This window comes from Jaculus jaculus, chromosome 7, assembly GCF_020740685.1.
Source record: "Jaculus jaculus isolate mJacJac1 chromosome 7, mJacJac1.mat.Y.cur, whole genome shotgun sequence".
Classification (NCBI taxonomy): Eukaryota; Metazoa; Chordata; class Mammalia; order Rodentia; family Dipodidae; genus Jaculus; species Jaculus jaculus.
In genome coordinates, this window is record NC_059108.1 from 145055371 (window position 1) to 145072838 (window position 17468).

The 17468-nt window shown below is 45.4% G+C and overlaps 1 protein-coding gene across 3 annotated transcripts in view; it reads left to right on the top strand.

The window, feature by feature from the left end:
* Zfyve1 (zinc finger FYVE-type containing 1) overlaps positions 1–17468 on the top strand; it is a 59197-nt gene that overhangs the window by 21394 nt on the left and 20335 nt on the right. For all 3 annotated transcript variants that reach the window (XM_045154988.1, XM_045154986.1, XM_045154987.1), the window contains exons 3-4: positions 4161–4665; positions 9584–9798. In XM_045154988.1, the coding sequence (XP_045010923.1) occupies positions 4161–4665; positions 9584–9798 (720 nt within the window). The remainder of the gene's footprint in view (positions 1–4160; positions 4666–9583; positions 9799–17468) is intronic.

Sequence of the window (17468 nt, forward strand, 5' to 3'; positions counted from 1 at the left end):
CTTCTGGTAGCCCTTGGCATTACTTGGAAGGGGATGATTTTGGTCCCATGACACACAGAACGTCCTTTGTTTTTCTTTCTTTCTTTTCTTTTCTTTTTTTTTAGAGAGAGAGAAAGAGAGAGAATGAGAATTGGCATGCCAGGGCCCTCAGCCATTGGAGTCGAACTCCAGATGCTTGTGCCACCTCGTGGGCATGTGTGACCTTGTGCTTGCCTCACCTTTGTGTGTCTGGCTTATGTGGGATCTGGAAAGTCCTTATGAGTCCTTATGCTTTGCATTGAGTGCCCTTAACCACTAAGCCATCTTTCCAGCCCCCTAGCACATCCTTTTTTTTTTTCTTTTTTTTTATTGTTCGAGGCAAGCTCCCACTCTAGCCCAGGCTGACCTGGAATTCACTATGTAGTCTGAGGGTGGCCTCCAACTCACGATGATCCTCCTGCCTCTGCCTCCTGAGTGCTGGGATTAAAGGCGTGCACCACCAATTCTTGCCTGGGTGTTCTGGGGTATCAAACCTGTGTCCATTGGCTTTGCAGGCAAATGCCTTCACCACTAAGCTCCAGTCCTTAAACTGGTAAAATGTTTACATGGTTTTCTGAGGTAGGGTTTCACTCTAGCTTAGGCTGACCGGTAATTCACTTCGTAGTCTCCGGATGTTCTGGAAGGCATAGTGGTCCTCCTACCTCTGTCTCCCAAGTGCTGGGGTTAAAGGCATGTGCCACCATGCCTGGCCAAATTTGTAAAAATTTTAACACATGTTTGCATTGGTGTGTGTATGTATGTGTTTGCACATATGTGTGGAAGTCAGGGGGTAACCTTAGACTTTAGATGGCTTCCTCTTTATCTGCAACTGGCCTGGAGGTTACTAATGAGGCTGGACTGGCTGGCCAGCGAGACCTAGAAGGCCATCTGTCTCCACTTCCTCAGTGCTGTGGGTCTAAGTACAAGCCACCAGGCCAGGCAGTTTTTACATAGGTATTGTGGATTGAACTCAGGTCCTCATGCTTGTCAGGCAAGCACTTTACCAATTGACCTACCCCTGTGCCCAACCCACTGTGTTGTTTTTAAGTGATAATGGCTCCTGTTTGTGCCAGGATATGCCAGGTGCTGTGTTGTGCCTATCATCGCTTTATCTCCTTCAGCCTTTCTGTAGTCCTCAGGCTTGGACGCTCAGTTATTATCGATGTCCTGAGGCTTCAGTACTGAAGGAACTTATTCTGGGCCACTGGTGGCAAAACCAGGAATGGAACTCCTGTCAAACACACACACACATTACATAGTACACATATTTTGTGTATGTCATTTGGTGACCATTTACTATGAATCTGGAGGCCCTTAGCTCTGTACCTAAATGCCTGCTGTTAAAAATCCTGGATATTGTTGCTTGACAGGGTAGATTTTCAGGGGGAAATGTATGGATGGTTCTTCCACCTGGTCACCTTAACCTCAGCTGACACTCCTTGCTGATTCAGTTTTCTCTTTCTGTCTCTCTCTCTCTCTCTCTTTTTTTTTCTAAGCTAGGGTCTCACTGTAGCTGAGGCTGACCTGGAATTCACTATGTATTCTCAGGGTGGCCTCGAACTCTCAGCGATCCTCCTACCTCTGCTTCCCGAGTGCTGGGATTAAAGGCGTGCGCCACCACGCCTGGCTTTTTTGTTTTATTTTGATTTTGTTTTTGTTTTTTGAGGTAGGGTCACACTGTAGCCCAGGCTGACCTGGAATTCACTATGTAGTCTCAAGGTGGCCTCGAACTCATGGCAATCCTCCTATCTCTCCTCCTACCTCTGGTTCCCAAGTGCTGGGAATAAAGGCGTGTGCCACCACGCCCGGCTCAGTTTTTTCTTTTTAATATATTTTATTTATTTATTTATTTGAGACAGAGAGAGAATGTGCATGCCAGGGCCTCTAGCCACTGCAAACGAAATCCATGCACCAACTTGTGCATCTGGTTTACGTGGGTCCTGGAGAATTGAACTGGGATCCTTTGGCTTTGAAGGCAAGCACCTTAACCATGAAGCCATCTCTCCAGCCCCGCTGATAACAGTTTTATGGATCCTTTGTCTCCTGCTGGCCACCTTAGCAAGAGTTACTTTGGCTAAGTTGCACAGCTACAAAATGGGCCTTTCTTTCACACTAAAAAAAATTTTTTTTTTTTCCATTTGGACAGATGGCACTTTTCTTTAATCCCAGCACTCGGGAGGCTGAGGTAGGAGGTTTACTGTGAGTTTGAGGCCAGACTGGGACTACATAGTGAATTTCAAGTCAGCCTAGAGTGAGATCCTACTTGAAAAAAATAAGCCAGGTGAGCAGTGCATGCTTTTAATCCCAGCATTCTGGAGGCAGAGGTAGCAGTGTGGCTGTGAGTTTGAGGCTACCCTGAGACTACATATTGAATTCCAACTCAGCCTGAGCCAGAGGGAGACCCTACCTCGAAACCCTCCCCGCCAAGAAAAAAATAAAAACACCAATAAATAATAAACTAAATTTTTACTCCCAGCTCTTGAGAGGCAGAGGTAGGAGGATGACTGGTGAGTTCAAGGCCAGCCTGGGATTACATAGTGAATTCCAGTTCAGCCTGAACTATCTCAAAAGCAAACCAAAAATTTTTTTAAGATAGGTTTTTGCTCTATAGTCCAGGTTGATCTTGAAGTCATTATCCTCCTGCCTCAGTTTCCCGAGTGCTGGGATTACAGGTGTTCATCACCATGCCCAATTTCTTGGTCACTTCTTGTTTCTCAGAGTTATCTGCCAGTCACTTAGCCTGTCCCCAAGTTTATCAAATGTTACCATGTTCACTCCTGTGGAAGATATATGGTGGAGGGAAGCGATTAAACTTCCTAGCAAGGTGTCTGGCATTCATTCACTTACTCAGTAATTAGATGCCAGGGCTCTGCACCAGGCTCTGTTCTTAGTGCTGTGCATGTGAAGATAAGACGCTCATGGATGTAATGAGCGCCTTGCCCCTGCCATGGGCATTTAGTGAATTGTTGACATTATCATGAGCATTAATGGTAACATCATTAGTAATGTGGTTTACCATCCTTTTCATTTTGGTTTTTCAAGGTAGGGTCTCACTGTAGCCCAAGCTGACCTGGAATTCTTTCTGTAGTCTTAAGGTGGCCTCAAACTCATGCAGTCCCCTACCTCTGCCTCATGAGTGCTGGATTAAAGGTGTGTAACATTTGTCTTTTTAAGAAAAATACTTTTTTTTAAAAAAAAATTTTTTTTAATGGTTTTTACTTTTTCGAGGTGGGGTCTCTAGCTCAGGCTGACCTGGAATTCACTGTGTCGTCGGCAGAGTGGCCTTGAACTCACGGTGATCCTCCTATCTCTGCCTCCCGAGTGCTGGGATTAATGGTGTGCGCCACCACGCCCGGCTACAAATTTTTTTATTAACAACTTCCATGATTATAAAAAATATCCCATGGTAATGCCCTCCCTCCACCCACTTTTCCCTTTGAAACTCCATTCTCCATCATATCCCCTCCCCCTGTCAATCAGTCTCTTTTATTTTGATGTCAAGATCTTTTCCTCTCTCTCCTTCCCAGATGCTGGGATTAAAGGCATGTACCACCATGCCCAGCATTTTACCTCTTTTTTTTTTTTTTACAAATTTTATTTATTAAGAAATAGTGAGAAGATCCTGGCATGGTGGCACTTGCCTCTAAATCCAGTTCTTGGGAGACAGACGTAGAGATTAAGGCCAGCTTGAGACTTCATCGTGGCCCAGGGTGACCTGTGCCACAGTGAGACCCTACTTCAAAAAAAAAAGTAAGCTCCCTCCCCCCGAGGTGGGGGGAACACCAGGGCCCATAGGTACTACAAACAAACTCCAGATGCATGCATCACCTGTGCATTTGGCATTATATGGGTACTGGGGAATTGAACTTGGGTCCTTAGGCTTTGCAGGCAAGCGTCTTAACTGGTGAATCATCTCTCCAGCCCAGTGTTAGCTCTTTTATGACAGCTAAGTTCTTATACTGACTGAGGCTTCCTCAAGGTGTTGGCTGAGGGTAGGAGGTGGTGGGGAAGCTCTTCCGAGCACCTCCTTTTCTCCCCACCTTGACAAGTCAGGCAAGAAGAGCCTTGCCCCTGGAAATCGTCCTTCTTGTAAATTTGGTTTGCAGCTTCCATATTTTACTGTCTTTTCCTTGTTTTTGAAGGTAACGAATGAGGAGGACTTTATTAGGAAATTGGACTGCAAACCCGATCAGCATCTGAAGGTGGTTTCCATTTTTGGAAATACTGGTGATGGAAAGTCTCATACCCTCAACCACACTTTCTTCTATGGCCGGGAAGTCTTCAAAACCTCCCCCGCCCAGGAGTCCTGCACAGTGGGCGTGTGGGCAGCCTACGATCCGGTCCACAAGGTGACAGTGATAGACACCGAAGGTCTCTTGGGGGCTACCGTGAATCTAAGCCAGAGAACGCGATTGTTGCTGAAGGTCCTGGCCATCTCAGACCTGGTCATCTATCGAACTCACGCCGACCGGCTGCACAATGACCTCTTCAAATTCCTCGGGGATGCCTCGGAAGCCTACCTGAAGCACTTTACTAAGGAGCTCAAGGCTACCACTGCCCGCTGTGGCCTGGACGTCCCCTTATCCACTCTGGGCCCTGCAGTTATTATTTTCCATGAGACTGTGCACACTCAGCTACTAGGCTCTGGTGAGTAGATGGGTGCTGTGTCGTAGATTGATCTTCCTGGGTACAAAGAAGTAGTCTTTGGGCTGCAGTAGCAACTTGGTGGTTGTAGAATGCCAGGGAAACTTTTAAGAATGATGGAGTGATCAGCCAGCCAAGGATTGAGAATTGCCAGTGGACTCGAGATCTTTGGTGATCTTGATACGCTCTGTCTCTTTGGGTTAAGATGGTGAAAGCTTGGTCAGAGTGGGATCAAGAGAGAGTAAAATGAGCTTAGTGGGTAAGACATTTGCCTGCAAAGCCAAAGGACTCCAGTTTGATTCTCCAGGACCCACATAAGTCAGATGCACCTGGGCTTCATTTGCAGTGGCTGAAGGCCCTGATGTATCCATTTTTTCTCCCCCCCATGTGCTTGCAAATATAAGTAAAAAGAAAGAAGCAAACAAACCTTAATAGTGATTAGATTCAGAGATATATAGTAGGGTGACCCCTAAAACCGCTATACCACCCACCTGTTCAGTCAGTCAAAAGTACCCATGTCATGTGCTGCTCACTGAGGGGTGAAGGAAGGGTAGAGCTAAAAAGCCGTCTCATTTTATTTTATTTATTTGAGAGCAACAGAGAAAGAGGCAGAGTGAGAGAGAGAATGGGTACACCAGAGCCTGAGGCCACTGCAAAGGAACTCCAGATGCATGTGCCACCTTGTGCATCTGGCTTATGTGGGTACTGGGGAATTGAGCCCCGAACTGGGGTCCCTAGGCTTCACAGGCAAGCACTTAACCACTAAGCCATCTCTGCAGCCCATCAGTCTCATCTGAAGAGACCACCCCATGTGCTGCTCTAGAGCAGATGTTGGAGCTGGAGTGATGGGCGTGGAGAGGTGGACTATACACCTCCTAAAGGGGTCTTGGGAAGAGGAAGTGATGTCTATGTACTGCATCTCTGCTAGGTAGAGGGGGATAGAAGCCTGTTCTGCGCAGAGCAAACCTCAGTGGCTTCAGGTAGCAGTTGTGTTCTGGAAGGTGTAGCTGGTTCCACAGTGACTCCCTCAACTCCAGCCTCAGCCCCTTCGTCTTTTGAAATAAAGCTCAACTTACAGTTTAGATCAAACCCTGTTTGTCACTTGTCAACTACATCAAAATATAATAGAGGCATAATAGGAAGGAAAAAACATTGATGACATCAAAATAGAACAGAAATTAGTGGAACAGAAAGGTTGAAGAAGGAAGAGGGGGGAAAAGGGAAGGTGGCATATTGTTTATATTTATGGAAGTTGTCATTAAAAAACTTTAAAATATTTTATTTATTTGAGAGAGAGAAAATGGCAGAGAGAGAGAGAGAGCGCGAGAGCGAGAGCGCACACGTTCATGCACGCCAGGCCTTCAGCCACTACACATGAACTCCAGATACATGTGTCATCTTGTGCATCTGGCTTAGGTTTTGCAGGCAAGCTCCTTAAACCATCTCTCCAGCCCAATAAAAAGACTTTAAAAACAAAACAAAAAATGTAATGGAAGCGCACCTGCACCTGTCTGTATGTCTACTTCTTGTCCATTATAGTGGAAATACGAAGGCAGGAACATTATTCCTTGTAGGATCAAAATGAGCCCGAAACGGTGATGGTTGCATAGATGTGTTTGTGTTTTGTGAGTCAATGAAGAGGTTCTGTCTGAAGCATAGGCAGCTTGTCTGGGAGAAGTGGTAGAAATACTTGGGATAGACCATGCATTGTTTTGGCTCAGCTCTCATGGCAGGAACACTAAAGATCTTGGGCAAAAAGCTATATCAGATCTGTACTTTGAATAGCCTCCCTCAGTTACAGGGTGAATTAGAAGGGCCTGCTTGGATTTGGGGAGACCTGTCAGGAGTTTTCATGGACTTAGGTGAGAAGCTATGGGGACTGGGCCAGGAAAGTGGCAGTGGCAATAGGAAGCCAGTAGAGACACTGGTCCATGAAGGAAGTTGTTTTTCTGGAACTAGTTGATTGTGATGATTCCAGCAACTCATGACCTTGCCTGTGGAAGACTAGAGTAGATGACTTAGGTAAGGCAAGGAGGTGAGAAATGCTGTCTCAGGCTCCTTGCTGTGATCAGCATCTCTATGTCACTCTGGGTCATTATAGCTCTGAGGGCAAGGTTTAATTGCCAGCTCATGATTTTGAATTGACTAGATCCTCAAAAGTTATTTTCTGTTTTGTATCATATACTGTGCTGTGCATTTCAGAAATAAAGTTAATTGAATCTGTTATTGAGCTCAGTCAGTAGCATCCTCACTTTACAGTTGTAGAAAGTGCATTCCCCTGCTTACATTACATAACCAAGAATGTCTTAGCAAAATCGGGATTCAAATCAAGGCCTTCTAACTCCTAAACCCAACCATTTTTGTGTAATATCATTGGGGCTCCTTGAAATCTTTTTTTTTTTGTTGTAGTTGTTGTTGCTTGTTCTTATTTATTTATTTGAGAGTGACAGACAGAGAGAGAGAGACAGACAGACAGACAAGAACATTTGCACCAGGGCCTCCAGCCACTGAAAATGAACTCCAGATGCATGTGCCCCCTTGTGCATCTGATTAAATGTGGGTCCTGGGGAATCGAGCCTCGAACTGGGGTCCTTAGTCTTCATAGGCAAGTGCTTAACCACTAAGCCATCTCTCCAGCACGGCTTCTTGAAATCTTAAGATGGAACCAGCATTGCCATATTTTATGCTGGGCAGGATGAGGTGGGGTGCCAGAATTGTGGGCAGGTTAATTTTATTTTTCTTTGTCTTATAGCTGTTTTGTAGGATTCCTCATTTTCTGTCTGACTTACTTCCTTTTTTTATAGAGGAGTGCTAGGTTGGAGTTTAATAGGAAAATAAATTAAAGTCTGCATATTCCTTACTCAAAATGCTTAGGATCAGAAGTGAGATTTTACGAGTTTGGACTAATGAAGCATTCCTAATCTGAAATCTGAAATCTGATGTCCAAAAGGATTCTGAATTTGGCATTAGAGAGAGAGTTCATCTGCTAAAGTGCTTTCCTTGCAAACATAAGGGCCTGAGTTCGATCCCCAGTGCCCACATGACAGTGCAGGGTGTTCTGGGGTGTGTCTAATCCCAGCTCCGGGAAGGTGGAGACGGGAGGATCCCTGAAGCTTGCTGACCAGCGAGTCCAGCCAGGTTGGTGAAGTCTAGGCCAAAGAAAGAGCCTCTCTCAAAAAAAAAAAAAAAAAAATGTGGACAGCATTCTTTTTTGTTTTTGTTTTTCAAGATAGGGTCTTGCTGTAGCCCAGGCTGTCCTGGAATTCACTATGTAATGTCAGGTTGGCCTTGAACTCACAGCGATCCTATCTCTGCTTCTGCTTCCTGAGTGTTGGGAAGAGAAAGACAGGAAGAGAGTGTGCACACCAGGGCCTCCAGCTGCTGCAAAGACCTCTAAATGCATGAGTTGTTGCATCTGGGTTATGTGGGTTCTGGGGAATTGAACTTGGGTTGTTTGGTTTTGCAGGGAAGTGCCTTAACTGCTAAGCCATCTATCTCCCTAGCCCCTGTTCCTTTAAATTTGACCTAATAAATGCATCTTCAGTGTTAGTTGGAGTAGGGTGGCCTCAAACTCACAGTGCTCTGATCCTCATACTTCTGCCTCCTGAGTGCTGGGATTAAAGGTGTATGCCACATGCCTGGCAACATAAAAATTTTTTTTTAAATATTTATTTTTATTTATGTGTGTGTGTGTGAGAGAGAGAGAATGAGAATGGGTACACCATGGCCGTCAGCTGCTGCAAACGAACTCCAGAGGCATGTTTCCCCTTTGTGCATCTGGCTTTATGTGGGTACTAGGGAATCAAATCCAGGCCTTCAGGTTATTTATTTCTGGTTTTTCTGAGGTAGGGTCTCACTCTAGCCCAGGCCGACCTGGAATTCACTATGTAGTCTCAGGGTGGCCTCAAACTCACGGTGATCCTCCTACCTCTGCCTCTCGAGTGCTGGGATGAAAGGCATGCACCACCACACCCGGCAGGCCTTCAGGTTTTGCAAGCAAGCAGCTTTAGCCGCAAAGCCATTTCTCTCGCCCGCCCATCAACATTTGACATAGTGGATGGAAGAGGACAAAAAGAGTAGTCATCCAATCAGCAGGAGGACTGGTTGGAAAGAGGAGAGTGCCCAGTGGAATGGAGGGCTTGAGGGGGAGACAAAAAAGGGTAGCAGGGGCTGGAGAGATGGCTCAGTGGTTAGGTGTTTGCCTGTGGAGCCAAAGGTCCCAGGTCCGATTCCCCAGAACCCACATTAGCTAGATGGACAAGGGGCCACACGCGTCTGGAATTGGTTTGCAATGGCAGGAGGCCCTTGTGTGCCCATTCTCTCTCTGTCTCTCTTTCTCTGTCAAATAAATAAATACAATATTAAAAAGAATAAGCAGCTCCCAGTTTGTATCATAACAGGGACATAGACAGTATGAAAGCAAATTGTGTGTAGGTATCAGTAGGTATGGCGGAAAGAAGTCTTAAATGGTGACTATTGATTGGATTATAGTTTCCTTTAGGAGGTATGAGAATACTAAAGCCATATATGGCCCCCAATATATTCAGTTTTTCATTGTTTGTAGTTTGCATCTGTAGCCACCTGGCTGGAGGCAATGTCACTGGGTGATCTTAAGGTGGGGTGGTGGGTTTCCGATTTCAATCTAAAGATATGCAAAGTGTGCCTAGCTGGAGTGCCTGAAGTGTGCTGTGCTGTGTGGCTTTTGGCTGGTGCTTCTCTGTCTGCTTGGACCTGTGAAGGCAGGCCAGCTTCTGCCATTTATGGAACTTCCTGTGGATCTATAGGCTTCAGTAAATATCCCTTTCTCCATAACTGTACCCGGTCTGGAAGTTCATCTCAATGAACCTGAAGCTGTCTGCTGCAGTGACTTTTATGTTAAAGGAGGGCACTCACTGCCCATGTGCCATTTCTGCTTGTCCAGATCACCCCTCCGAGGCGCCGGAGAAGCTCATCCAGGACCGGTTCCGGAAGCTGGGCCGCTTCCCCGAAGCCTTTAGCTCCATCCACTATAAGGGAACGAGGACTTACAACCCCCCCACAGACTTCTCCGGGCTTCGGCGTGCTTTGGAACAGCTGCTGGAGAACAATACCACCAGGTCTCCCCGGCACCCAGGGGTCATCTTCAAAGCCCTGAAGGTCAGTTGGCTCCTGTCCTGAGTGCTCTTGGGGTGGCAGCAGGCAGGGAGGGCGCATACTTGCCCAGCTTGCTTGTGTGGGTGAAGGGGAGGTGGGCTGGAAAGAGGGGTGTTAGTGGAGCTTGAACCTGTCCTATCCCACATCTTCCTAGGACCTTCATTACGAAGGAATGTTGAATGTTCAGTGGAAAGAATAAGAAAACATTACAGCCGGGTGTGGTGGCGCACACCTTTAGTCTGAGCACTCGGGAGGCAGAGCTAGGAGGATGTGGTGAGTTCAAGGCCACCCTGAGACTATGTAGTGAATTCCCAGTCAGAAAAACAAATAACCAAAAAAGAAATCACTATAAAAATTCTATTTGAATAATTGAAATACTTGTAGTTTGACGCTACTGTGTATTTAGATGTATTGGATAAGTATGTTCTTGTCATGGTTTTAAGATAATCAAGTGGAAAATTAAACTTTGTTCTCAAGGGGCTGAGCTCATGCCATGATAGACAAAGGATCGCTAAGTCCAGTCACTATGAATGCCAGGGGACTAGGTCAAGCCCATGTCAGGATTGCAGCAGTTCCTAAGCTCCTCCTGAGACTAACCCAACCTAATGTGTAAGTAAGGTTCACCTGTGGTAGCGAGTCCTGTGAGCAATAATGAGTGATCAGAGATTTTTACCTCACGAGGTTTGGCTGCCCTACCTCAGGCTGGTTTGTTAGTTATTTATAAGAAGCATGGTTGCACTGTGTTTTTACTATTTTAAAAAATATTTATTTGAGAGAGAGAATGGGTGTGCCAGGGGCCACTGTAAATGAACTCTAGATGCATGCGCCCCCATGTGCATCTGGCTTACATGGGTCCTGGAGAATCAAACTGGGATCCTTTGGCTTTGCAGGCAAATGGCTTAACCGCCAAGCTATCTCTCCTGTCCTGTACTGTGTTCCTGCTCAGAGGCCTGAAGGATTTGCTGAGTGAGGCACATGGTTTCTGCTCTCCCTAGGGAATTGTGCAGGCCTTGGGACTTTTCTAAAATCCTTGAAAATTTTGGTTTTTGTCCCCCACTCCCTTTTTTTTTTTTTTTTTTAAGAGGTAGGGTCTCACTCTATCCCAAGCTGACCTGGAATTCATTATGTAGCCTCAGGCTGGACTTGAACTCACAGCGATCTTCCTATCTCTGCCTCCCTCTCGAGTCTTGGGATCAAAGGTCCACCATCATACCTTGCTGTGCCTTTTGTTTAAATTCTCTGATGAACATTCTAACAGACCTTTCAGGTCTGTAGAGGTCAAATTTGTCAAGCAGAGGGTTCCCCTCTTCTGTTTTTCAAGGCTGACCTGAATCACTATGCAGTCTCAGGCTGGCTATGACCTCACAGCCATCCTCCTTCCTTTGCCTCCTGAGTGCTGGGGTTTAAAGGCATGCACCACCATGCCTGGCTGCCCATGTAGAGTTTTAGTAGTGTTACAGTTCATAGCAATATATGATGTCCTGGCTACTGGCTTATTATTTTTTGGGGGGGGTCATATGGTCTTGTATTAGTTAAGTAATTAATTTTTTATTTTTGGCTTTTTGAGGTACACTCTCACTCTATCCCAAGCTGACCTGGAATTCAACTATGTAATCTCAGGGTGGCCTCGAACTCATGGTGATCTTCCAACCTCTCTGCCTCCTGAGTGCTGAAATGAAAGGCTTTTGCCACCATGCCTGGTATATTAATTTATTTTATTTTTAAAAATATTTTTATTTATTTACTTGAGAGAGAGAAATAGGCAGAGAGCAAGAGAGACAGAGAGAGAGAATGGGCATACCAAGGCTCCAGCCACTGCAAACAAACTCCAGACACGTGCGCCCCTTGTGCATCTGGCTTACATGCATCCTGGGAATTGAACCTGGGTCCTTTGACTTTGTAGGCAAGTACCTTAACTTCTAAGCCATCTCCAGCCCTTTATTTTCTGAAACACGTTGTGTGTGTATGTGTGTGGTGTGTGTATATTGTATGAACTTGTGTGTGTAAACGCACATGCCCTGTGTACATGAAGAGCCAGAGGAGAAAATCGGTGTCCTCCTCTTTTTCTTGTCCACCCACTTCCTTTTTCTCACTCAGCCCAGAGCTTTGTCACTTTTGTTGGTGTGCAAGCCCCAGCATTGCTGCAGTCCCCGCCTCTGCCAGGCCAGAGTTAGGTTACAAATGTGCGTGGCCGTGCCCAGTTGTTTACTTGTGTGCAGGGGGCTCAGGCCCTCTCAGGACCTCATGTTTGTACAGCAAGTGCTCTTGACCACGGAGCAGTTTCTCCAGCCCCGACTTGTATTAATTTTTGTAAATAGTCCTCCTTTTTATTTATTCGACAGAGAGAAAGCGAGTGGGGAGAGAGAGAATATGGGCACACCAGGGCTTCAGTCACTGCAAACGAACTCCAGATGTGTGTGCCCCCTTGTGCATCTTGGCTAACATGGGCCCTGGGGAATCAAACCTGGATTCTTTGGCTTTGCAGACAAACGCCTTAACTGCTAAGCCATCCATCCCTCTAGCCCCAGAATTTTTTTTTTCTTTTTGTTTTGTTTTCGTTTTTCAAGGTAGGCTGTCACTCTAGTCCTTGAATTCACTCATAGTCTCAGGGTGGCCTTGAATTCATGGATGCCAGAATTTTTGGTGTGGCTTTTTTTTTTTTTTTTTTTGAGAGAGGGCTTCATGTACCTTAGATTGGCCTCAAAAAAAAAAAATTGTAGTGGTAGGTGGCTTTGATCGTCCTGCTTCTACTGCCCATGTGCTGAGAGAAAAGGTATGTGTCTCCACACCTGTTAATCTTCCAGTTCCTCACTAACTCACTGCATAAACACTTTGAGACCCGTGTGGATGTGTTTTAATACGATTTATATGTTTTTTTTTTTCTTACTCATTCTAAATGAGAATGGGGCGGGGAAGGTGAGAGAAAGAGAGAGAGGCAGAAAGAATAATTACAGTCATTTTATATTTATATATAGTTACATACCATGCTTGCTTTCTCCAATGGAATGTTGAAGCCCAACATTTTTTTTTTTTATTGACAGCTCCCATAATTATAGACAATACACCATGGTGATTCTCTCCCTCCCACTTTCCCCTTCACAACTCTATTCTCTATCATATTCCCTCCCTCAATCAGTCTCTCTTATATTTTTATTTTTATTTTTATTTTTATTTTTTTGGTTTTTATGAGGTAGGTTCTCACTCTACCCCAGGATGACCTGGAATTCACTGTGGAGTCTCAGGGTGGCTTTGAACTCATGGTGATCTTCCGACCTCTGCCTCTTGTGTGCTGGGATTAAAGGCGTGTGCCACCATGCCTGGCATCTCTTTTATTTTGTTTTTTTTTTTTTTTTTTTTTTTTTTGGTTTTTCGAGGTAGGGTCTCACTCTAGCCCAGGCTGACCTGGAATTCACTATGGAGTCTCAGGGTGGCCTCGAACTCATGGCAATCCTCCTACCTCTGCCTCCCGAGTGCTGGGATTAAAGGCATGTGCCACCTGCTCTTTTATTTGATGTTATCATCTTTCCTCCTACTATGATCATCTTGTGTAGGTAGTGTTAGGCACTGTGAAGTCATGGATATCCAGGGTCATTTTGTATCTGGAGGACCACATTGTAAGGTGTCCTACCCTTTCTTTGGCTCTTACATTCTTTCTGCCACCTCTTCCACAATGAACCCTGAGTCTTGGAAGGTGTGATAGATATATTTCAGTGCTGAGCACTCCTCTGTCACTTCTCAGCACCATGTGCCTTCTGAGTCATCGAAGGTCACTGCTATCTGAAAAGAGAAGCTGTTACATTAATGTTACATTAATATGAGTATGAACATTAATAGAAGTGCCTACCAGGCAGTTTGGTGAGCATAGTATATCCATTTAGCCAGACACCAGCAGACATGAAGCCCAACATTTTTTCCCACACCATTATAAGAAAATAGGATATAAAATAGTTACACATTGCTGGTCATGGTGGCACTTACCTTTATTCCCAGCACTTTGGAGGCAGAGGTAGGAGGATCACCATGAGCTTGAGGCCAGTATAAGACTACATAGTGCAATCCAGGTCAGCCTAGGGTTAAAGGCATGCCCCCCACACCCGGTTTTGTTTATTTGTAGTTTTGCTTGTGTATGTGTGTTCATGTGTGACTGGGTGTGCGTGGTGCATGCATGTGTATGTGCCCTTGCAGTGCCCCATATGCTCACCTGTGGGGAGGGCTGCTCATCTGTCTAGGCTGTTTTGATCTAGAATCTCTCCTTTTAGTATTTCCAGAGTTTGTGGAGGTGCCATTAATAATCGGGTCTCTGCTCCCCTGCAGGACTGGGCTTACAGATGCATGTGGATGTGCCTAGGTGTTATGTTATATAGGATACATTTCTTTTTTATTTTTATTTTATTTTATTTATTTATTTTTAAAACTTTTTTTTTGTTTATTTAATTATTTATTTGAAAGTGACTGACAGAGAGAGAAAGAGGCAGATAGAGAGAGAATGGGCACGCCAGGGCCTCCAGCCGCTGCAAACGAACTCCAGATGCATGCGCCCCCTTGTGCATCTGGCTACGTGGATCCTGGGGAATCGAGCCTTGAACCAGGGTCCTTAGGCTTCACAGGCAAGCGCTTCACCGCTAAGCCATCTCTAGCCCCCATTTCTTTTTTAATTGGTTTATTTGAGAGCAACAGACAGAATGGGCAACACTAGGGCCTCCAGCCACTGCATAGGAACTCCAGATGCATGCGCCACCTTTGACATCTGGCTTATATGGGTCCTGAGGAATCGAGCCTCAAGCCGGGTTCCTTAGGCTTCACAGGCAAGCGCTTAACTGCTAAGCCATCTCTCCAGCCCTTTTTTCTTTCTTTCTTTCTTTCCTTCTTTCTTTCCTTCTTTCCTTCCTTCCTTCCTTCTTTCTTTTTTTGTTTCTTTTTTTTAAAGTAGAGTCTCATTCTAGCTCAGGCTAACCTGGAATTCATTTTGTTTTCTCAGGATGGCCTCAAACTTAGGGCTATCCTCCTACGTGGGATTGAAGGTGTGTGCCTGGCCTTAAAAATTGGTTTTTTATTTTTATTCTTTGAACCAAGGTCTCACTCTATCCCATGCTGACTGGGAACTCATTCTGTAGTTCCACGCTGGCCTTGATTTCACAGTGGATCCCCTGCCTCTCAAGTGCTGGGATTTAACAGGTACACTACCATACTTGGCTGGAATCTGAAAATTTGAAGTCAGGGTCTCAGGACCTCATGCTGGTGCAGAACCATTGAGACATTTCTCCAGCTCCATTGTGGTGGCTTAAACAAATGTTCCTCATAAACTCCTGTGTTCTGAATGCTTGGGCCCAGCTGATGGCAGTTTCGGAGATGGAGCCTTCCTGGGGTTTGGCTCACTCCCGTGCTGCCATTTTCCACCTGCTGTGGCCCAGATGATGTCCATCCTCTGATCATGCCATGCTTCCTCTGCCACCATAAAGCTTTCCCCCAGGACTGAAAGCCAAACTAAAAACTTTCCTCCCATCAGCTACTTTTGGGTAGGTGCTTTCTCCCAGCGATAAGAAGGTAACCAAAATACCTGCTGTTATTTCTTTCTTTTTGTTTTTGTTTTTTGAGGTAGGGTCTCACTCTGGTCCAGGCTGACCTGGAATGAACTCTGTAGTCTCAGGGTTGCCTTGAACTCACAGCGATCCTCCTACCTCTGCCTCCCGAGTGCTGGGATTAAAGGCGTGCGCCACCACGCCCGGCTCCTGCTGTTATTTCTTTAGACTAGGTCTAACGTAGTCCAGGTTTGCCTGAAACGTGCTGTATAGTCAAGGATGACTTTTACCTTTTTTTTTTTTTTTTTTTTTTTGAGGTAGGGTCTCACTCTAGCCCCGGCTGACCTGGAATTCACTACGGAGTCTCAGGGTGGCCTCGAACTAACGGCAATCTTTCTACCTCTGCCTCCCAAGTGCTGGGATTAAAGGCGTGCGTCATCATGCCCAGCTGATTTTGAACTTTTGATCCTTCTGACTTGCCTCTTGAGTGCTGGGATTATTGTCATGCACCACTGTCCCTGGCTTTATGAGGTGCTAGGATTGAATCTAGGGTTGGGCAGGCATTCTACCAACTGAGCTACATACCAGTCTTTGCTGATTCATTTAATCCTCCTGTTAACTCTGAAGTAAGGAAACTGAGGCATGGAGAAGACAATGAATTTACTGGAGATGAGTAATCCAGGTAGAGGTGGAGAATTTGAACTGAACAGTCTCTCTCTTTAACCTTTTCTATTCCTTTTTGATAGCTATTTCACTTTTTTCATTCTTTTATTTTTTTTTTCAGATTTATTTTTATTTAATACAGTCAGAGAGAAAAGGGGGGAGAGAGTGACAATGGCCACGCCAGGGCTTCTAGTCACTGCAAGCGAGCTCCAGACGCACGTGGCACCATGAGCATCTGGCTTATGTGGGTCCTGGGGAATTGAGCCTTGACCCAGGGTCCTTAAGCTTTACAGGCAAGCGCTTAACCGCTAAGCCTTCTCTCTAGCCTAATAAGACTTTTTATTTGGAATTTAAGTATATGAACATACTGCTAATTGGTTGAGTTCCCATGGAGTCATTCTCTGTTGTTACTTCTCCCCTGTCCACATTCCACTGAGGACCCTCATTGGTGGGGATATTGGTAATCACTGTGGAGTCATGAATGCACCAATTGGTTTTGGTGGGGAATGCAATGCCTCACAGTATGCCTCCTCAGACATTCTTTCTGCCCCCTCTTCTGCACTGTTCCCTGAGCTTTGGAGGTGTGTTATAAGTTGACTTTAGCATTGAGCTCTCAGCAGCCTCTTAGGTTCTGTTTTGATATCTCCTCCATGTCTCCAGGCATCCCTCTGAGAGGTGGTTCTCTGGCTGGCAGTGAGAGGAGCACATTAGTGCTCTATAGGGTTTTGTAGGCCCTAGTGGGGGGTGACAGAGATGACTCATTCTGTGATGGGTACTCAGCTTTCTCTTGACATTTAAATTAAAAAAATATATATTTTTGTTTATTTATTTATTTGCAAGGGGAGAGAGAGAGGATGAGAATGGTCATGCCAGGGCCTCTAGCCAATGCAAATGGATTCCCCATGAATGTGCCTCTTTGTGCCTTTGGTTTTATGTGGGTCCTTGGGAATCGAACTGGGTTTTACAGGCAAATGCCTTAACTGCTGAGCCATCTCCCCAGCCTTCCCCCTCCCCCCCAAGTAGGGTCTCACTCTAGTTCAGGCTGACCTGGAATTCACTATGTAGTCTCAGAGTGGCCTTGAACTCACAATGATCCTCCTACTTCTTGTTCCCAAGTGCTGGGATTAAAGGTGTGCTCCACCATACCCAGCGCTGCAGTTTTTAAAATATTCTCTACCTCCTTTCTCCTTCCTTTGTAGGGATGGCCATTGCTGTCAATTTCGGTGTTTCTGGGCATTTTTCTTACAAAGTACATATGTAAGAGTGTGTGTGTGTGTGTATTGTACATATTTTTCTTTCTTAATAAGTGATATCTAAGCCAGGCATGGTGGTGCATGCCTTTAATCCCAGCACTGGGGAGGCAGAGGTTGGAGGATCAACATGAGTTTGAATCCACCCTAAGACTACATAGTGAATCTAGGTCAGCCTGAGCTACAGTGAGACCCTACTTTGGAAATTATAAAAAAGTGACGTCTAACCACTTCTCACAAC